The sequence below is a fragment of the Poecile atricapillus genome, chromosome 2 (genome assembly GCF_030490865.1).
Source record: "Poecile atricapillus isolate bPoeAtr1 chromosome 2, bPoeAtr1.hap1, whole genome shotgun sequence".
NCBI classification, from domain to species: domain Eukaryota; kingdom Metazoa; phylum Chordata; class Aves; order Passeriformes; family Paridae; genus Poecile; species Poecile atricapillus.
Window position 1 is genome coordinate 78,170,967 of NC_081250.1, and position 6,586 is coordinate 78,177,552.

At 44.5% G+C, this 6,586-nt stretch overlaps 1 protein-coding gene across 3 annotated transcripts in view; it reads right to left on the reverse strand.

Annotated features, from left to right (window-relative positions):
- FBXL7 (F-box and leucine rich repeat protein 7) overlaps positions 1-6,370 on the reverse strand; it is a 189,168-nt gene extending 182,798 nt beyond the window's left edge. Inside the window, exon 1 of one of the 3 annotated variants that reach the window (XM_058832907.1) lies at positions 5,729-5,753. Coding sequence is in view for 2 of the 3 variants with exons in the window: in XM_058832904.1 (XP_058688887.1) it covers positions 5,729-5,765 (37 nt within the window). In the remaining variant the exon portion in view is untranslated. Of the gene's footprint in view, positions 1-5,728 lie in introns of all 3 variants that reach the window. The other 2 variants (XM_058832905.1, XM_058832904.1) reach the window with 2 other exon arrangements.
- Positions 6,371-6,586: the final 216 nt, after the last annotated feature.

The following is a 6,586-nucleotide window of genomic DNA, read 5'->3' on the forward strand; positions in this document are numbered from 1 at the left end:
ATCTCCCACAAATCTGTAGCTGTAGTATAAACATACATTTGAATGACACACAGGCTGGTCGTTTTTTTAGAAAAGAAAATTCTGCTTTATGAAAAACTGACAGCAGCACAGCAGCTCATTTAAGTGCTGTGTCTGACCCTCCTCCTGCCCCTGCTGTGTGATTCAGACAACAACATGCAACATAAGCACTGAGCTTAGAGCAAATTTACTTTTTGGAGACAAACTAAGTAAACACACATACACACAATCATTTTTGCATTGCTCAGTTGACAGTTACATAATAAATGAACATCATAAGCAGCATTTTTGAAGATTACTTTTGTTCAGAGCAGTTGGCCACTGTCAGACTGCAAATTCACTTTTAAAAAAACAACACTGCCTGAAGGATTGACATTTGGAATACTGCTATACTTCCAGTCCCAATTTTGCTGTTCAGAGGCAAGTCTCATCTCTCTGAAGGTAGCCGAGTGAAACTTGGCCACAGGTAAAATGCAAGAACTGATACTGGAAAAGTACCAAAAAGCAGAATGCAATCACGTAAGTAAGTGCAAAACCAAAAAGCACTATTAAGCAACACCCTAATATTTACAGTAATGGCACAGATGTCAAAGTTAAGAAATTAAAAAACTCACCAGAACAGTAAAGTCAGACAGCAGTAAGTATGATATACAAAACTTCATGTTCAACAGGTCGAATAGTAATATGTAAATTTTACATATTACATCTCAGACATCAAAACAACGTGAGGAAAAAAATGCACAGTCTAGAAGCCTTTTAGCACTCAACTTGATGAGACTCTTCACTTGACTCTGGGAACCTCTTAGGGCAGAAAATAATAAATACCAGAAAGAAAAACCACCCTTGCTTCTGAAGATGCAGTACGCAGGAAGATACCTCAGGAGGATATCACAATTTTGTAATTAAATAATTCAGTAAAAGCTATTTTATTGCCTTTCCCACCCTTCCACCCTCATTAAAATTTCCCATGAGGCTTCACAGATTCTAACTACCCATACAAATAATTAGTAAATTATTATGATTCAACTCTTTCAACAAAAGAGTGCAAGACTACCATGGTATACTGTTTTTCACAGTTGACATAAGCACTGCATGTGAAGTAAATCCAGCAACACTTTGTGCAGAAACAAATCCTAACATATGGCAAAATCTATAGGTCATGAATACCAGAACTTTTGGATTAAAAAGGTTTCCATACACAACATCAGGTGTGTCAGAACACCTGCCATCACTTAATTAGCACACATCTACTTTGAAATGAAAGGCAGCATTCACAATGAGTTAGTGCCCAACAGTAACTTCAAGAAGAAGGACAAGTCTGAAAGCCTGGCTCTGTAGTGCAGACCTTGACCCTTCACCCCTGAAGGGACAAATTTGAGAGAGTAACCTGCTTTAAAATGAACACAGACTGACTCATTTCTCCACAATGCTACATGCTGGCAATTCCTAGGAAGTTTTAGCTACTCTATACTAGGTCACACATCATAATTAATGCCACCTTTGTGGAACCATGTTGCCTGTGCTTTGGAGCAGCTGTACCTCATGGCAGGCAGGTCATGAGGCAGGTTTTTGTGCTGGTGCTTACTTTAGCAGAACACTGGGATCTACACAGGATTTCTCCCTCCAAGTGGTTTGTGAATAGAAAACACCAAAAATAAAAGTCTGAAGAAGCAACATTTTCAAACTAAGAACAGAGTAAAAGTTATTCCTAAAAAGTTGGCATTAAAATCTTCCCAAATTAAATATTTAGATTCAAAAAGAAAAAGTTTGTCAGCAAGGCTTATGATTCAGAAAGGATGTTGATTTCCTTGTCTAAGGTGTTGTTTCACCTATTTCTCCCACATTTTCATCCATTGTTCCCCTGCCATCCTCTGTTCTCTGCAGCACCAGGCTCCTGTACATCAAGTCTTTCATGATATATTTTAGCGGATCAACTGGAGCTGCTGCTTTTTGTCACCACTAGACCAGATTCTGGAAGGAGAAAGGTGCAGGAGATTCCCCAAGAAAGCTTCTTCCACAACTGCAGGATTCTGGACAGTCAACTTACTAAAAAGGTGTTCCTTCATATGGCCTAAACACTGTGATATTGTCAAAATTTTGTACCATTATTTAGCTCCTCTCAAACTTGACTGGTTCTCAAGTCTCAGTTTAATGAGGAAGTGAAGAAGCAGCATTGAAAAGTTATTTTGCTAAGCAGCAATTTCACCTCAATGCCAGAGCTTCCTTTCATATGTAAGAACACAGACTATTCCCCCAACTCATATCACAAAGCCAATTTGCTTGTACTACAGAAGCCTGCAGTTTTAAAGTCCTTCCCTAGAGGATGAGATGGTAAGAGGGACAGCATCCAGTTAACCTTCTCCCAAAGCAAACAGCTGGTGCTACAGTCAGCACCCACCCAGCTTTCATGCCCAGCACAGGTTTTTCTGGGCAGAAACATTACAGAAACACTGCCAAGGTGTCTGATCAACTCGGCAATAGTTAAAGGGCAACATGCTTCAACTCAGTCCCCTCATCTGTGATGAGGAGTAGTGTCTTGTTTGGTCAGCTGCAACCGCATTACATTTTAAGACAGGTCCTTAAACAGAACACCTGACTTTTGATAGCTTCTAAAACAAAAGACTGCTCTGTCCACTATCAGACACAAGGCCTCCTCTTATTCAAAAACCAAGCAAGCAGCTAAATAAATGAGAGAAAGTAGAATGATTTAGCTCCTTGGCAAGAAAGACAGCAGTAAGACTCTTGCTAAGGTAACTGATAATTTCCCTCAGTTTATCTGCATAGGCAAAAGCCCTACAAGTTCTGCTCCATGATGAAGGGGATTTCTTGCTCCAGTGACCTATTAGCATCAGTAGCACTGTTCAAACACAACTGCTGGAACACGTTCACAAAGACTCATCTCAAACTTTAGCACTTCAGTCTGAATCTACTGCATACTACAACAAGCCTGAAATCTCAAGTTCCACACATTTTTCAGGTGAAAAGATTTCCAGGCATAATCTGCCTTATAACAATTATTTTAAAATTCCAAATGAAAACTGAGAAAGTAAACTTGTACTTAATATTTTACATTTAAAAATAGGTAAATTCCTGTAAACAAAGTTTTGTTTATATATTAATTTATTATAATTCCTTAAATGAGCATTGTGTTCATATCCCATCTGCATGACATGATTGCTCAGGTAAGCAATTTTATTTACATTTAAGCTTCATTCAGAGCAAGTTTTAGCCTTAGAAAATTAAATTAATAGAAAACAAACACATTCAAAGCACCATCAATTATACACCAGACTCTATATACTGATTTAGACTCCTCAAACATCCAACTGTCCTATGCATGTTAACATGATAATTGTAGCTTCCAAAAAAATCACATTCAATAAAGCCTTGGCCAACCACATAAATAAAGGCAGTCCAGTGTAGTTTAAGTGATCAAACGCTTAGCTGCCTGAGATTATCACATACACAGCACAGATGTGAATTTCAAAAAAAGTTTCTTACTGGTAACTGTAACAATCCATGTAACACCCAATTTCCTGGTCAAAAAAGCTCTCTATTTTAGAAGTGGTATCTGGAGCATGAGTTATCCTTGCCCTAATGTATCTGTTCAACATTGAGATAAGAACCAACCTGGGCAAATTCATAAAGTTTTGCAGTTCCACAGCATGTAGAAAGGAAAGCTGTGTGAAAAAACTAAGATATCAGCAAGCAGTATATGGGAAAACAGCCTTCAAGAAGCTCAGCTATCGAAGGTACTTTTCTCCACCCCTTAAATGACATATCATAGTGCAGCATCAGCCTACAAAGCCCAATAGGCTGAAAACTGTGTACCACAGACACCACTCCATGAACTTCCAAATGGATATTCAGATTGCTTTTAAGGTACACAGAAAATGGTGTTACTCCTCCACTCGGGAGCATAATCACATCCTACTAAAAAGCAACTTTTTACAGTAATTAAGTGGTTCATTTGCCAAAGGCACCGGAAGCCCCAGTGGTTTATTGAGGAGAAAAAAAAAAAAAAAAAAAGAAAGGCTTCCCTTTCTCAGTAACTGATGATGCAGAAAAGTTACCAGGAAACACGATCTATGAGGCTCATAAATGATGAAGTTTTGGTCAGGGGGCTTGGGGGTTTTTTAAGTTTATTTTAACTTGAAACCACTGTTCTACCTAATTCTCAAGACAGGTAACAGTCTGCACTGCAAAGATTAATTTGCCACATGTAGTCTACACTCATAGGATCCAATCTCCACTCTGAATGGAGGAGAGAGGTGAACTAACTTAGAACACCCTGGTAGTATTAATCCTCCTCTTCCTCACAGTGCCTATCAGGTCCTTCTGAAACAGTTAATCTCCCCTTCACTGAGGGCTGCAAAACATTCCATGTCAGTCATATTCCTCCCCAAAAACTGTACACTTATTGAAGCAATCAGCCCTCGGAATTCACAAAAAAGTTCAGGCATGCTTCCACACCTTGAGGTAACCACCCCCCATCAGCATGAGCAGATCAACAATGACCCTTTCAACTCTGGTGGAAAAACTAAGATTTCCCCTTTTAGGAGGAATCCTAAGAGGCTTTGATAGCAACTTCCAGGTTCACCCCATTTATACAGGAGTTTTTCCAGTGATGGTATTGACTGAAACCCCAGGACAGGAAGAACATCTTTAGCTTAAAGCGCCTGACTTCATCAACTCTTCAGAAAGCAGAGCTCATTTGGCAATAAATGAAAGGAACTGCAGAATCTGCTCAAGAAGTGTCGTCTTTCCTCTTTCCTTTACACAATCTTCATGCATATTTTGGATGCAAGAGGTGTATTCTTTGGCAGTTGCCGTCTGAACTCCCAAAGAATGGAGCAGACCACAAGATCATCTCCCTCGCTCCACCTCCAAACCCTCAGCAACAAAAAAAGGGGGTGATGGTGGTGATCCTATACGGTTGCCCAATACACCAAGGGGAAGGCACGCATCCTACAGAGCCGCCTAACTACTTGGAGGTCAATACATGTACAAGTCAGCTACAAGTTAAAGAAAGCTTAAAACTAGCTTGCAGGAAGACAAATTTGCTGTACTTGCCATTGGCTTGCCTGGCAGCAGCTGACTGCTCCAGTAGTCGTTCACACCAGAAGCAAAGCAGCTGAAATTCATCCCTGATGCAACTCCAGCGAGACTAATAGGTTTCCACAAGAACGAATCAGACCCCGTATATCTAAAAGCAAGCCCACTAAAGTTTCACTGAAGCGAAATTTCAGGAGTACAATCTATGGATAACAGCTGGAGAACATTAACTCTCCCCCCAACCCTTGCCGGGGCTAATTTTTTTCTTTCTGTTCAGACAGGAAGCAGTCATATAGCATACTGTATAATATAAGGATCCTGGGATATAAAGAGGAGTAGAAAGGATTACAAAGAGCTCTCTACAAGTTTTTAGCAAAGTTAACCCTGCCATAACCCCCGAGCTGCCTTCGAGCAGCAAGCCGCGCCGCGACACCATGAGCTGAGACAGCACTTAGACTCCTATCTAGTGAAAAAAACAATTAAAAATTAAGGGTGTTTTTACGGGGCGCAGCGGGAGCCCAAGGACTGTGTCGCGGATCCGGGCGGGGTCGTCCCGGCCGGGGAGAGGAGCACCCCTCTTGCCGCTGTGTCCCCTCCCCGGCCGGGACGACCCCCGGCGCTGCTCCAGCGCCCCTCTCGCCGCCCCCCAGCTCACCCTCGCTGCCGTACTGCTTGCCATTGTTCGCGCCCATCCTGCCGCCTTCATGCTCGTCGCCGCTTTCCCACGCCGCCGCTCAGCATCTCTGCCGCGGGGCGCCGAGCGGCCCCGGCTCAGCGACTGCAGCCCTGGGCCAGCGCTGGGGGAACAGCCCCCAAAAGTTTTCACGGCGACATGTCCAAAGCAGCCTTGCAACTTCCTCCGCTTCTTCTCGGGCGGCCGACACCCTCTCTTCCCCACCTCACATAAAAAAAAACCCAAAAACCAAAACCAAAAAAACACCACACCAAAACAAAAAAAAAAGCTTTAAAACAGAATCAAAAATGCGATGTATCGGAGCTCCCTCCCCGCCCCGGTTTCCAGCCGGGGTGTCCGGGCCAGGAAGGCGGCTCCAGTTATAATCCACAAGCAGGACGGGCGGGACGGCCTCCGGGCTCTGGCTCCACCGCCCCGCGGCTGGCGCTCGGCTCCTCCGATATTTCAGCGCCGCTCCGCCTTCCTCCTCCTCCTCCTCGCAGCCCTGCCGCCGCTGCCGCCTCCCCCGGGAGGCCAGGCCAGCCACTTGTTGCCCGGGGCGGGAGGAAAGGGAGCCTCGGCCGCAGACTTTTGTTAGCGGCAGGCGCCTCCTCCCGGCGCCCAGCGCCGCCGGGCCGGGGGAGGGACGGGATGGGGACGGGGACGGGATGGAGCCCGGCCCCGGCCCTTAAAGACACAGCGCCCGGCACGGGGGATGCCCGGCCGCTGTGCCCCGGCCTCCCCCGCTGTCCCAGCAGAGCCGCCCGGCCGGGATGGCTGCGGGGGCTGCTCGCAGAGTCCCCCACAGGACGGCCCTGCCCGGGTGTCCTTCCGACGGGC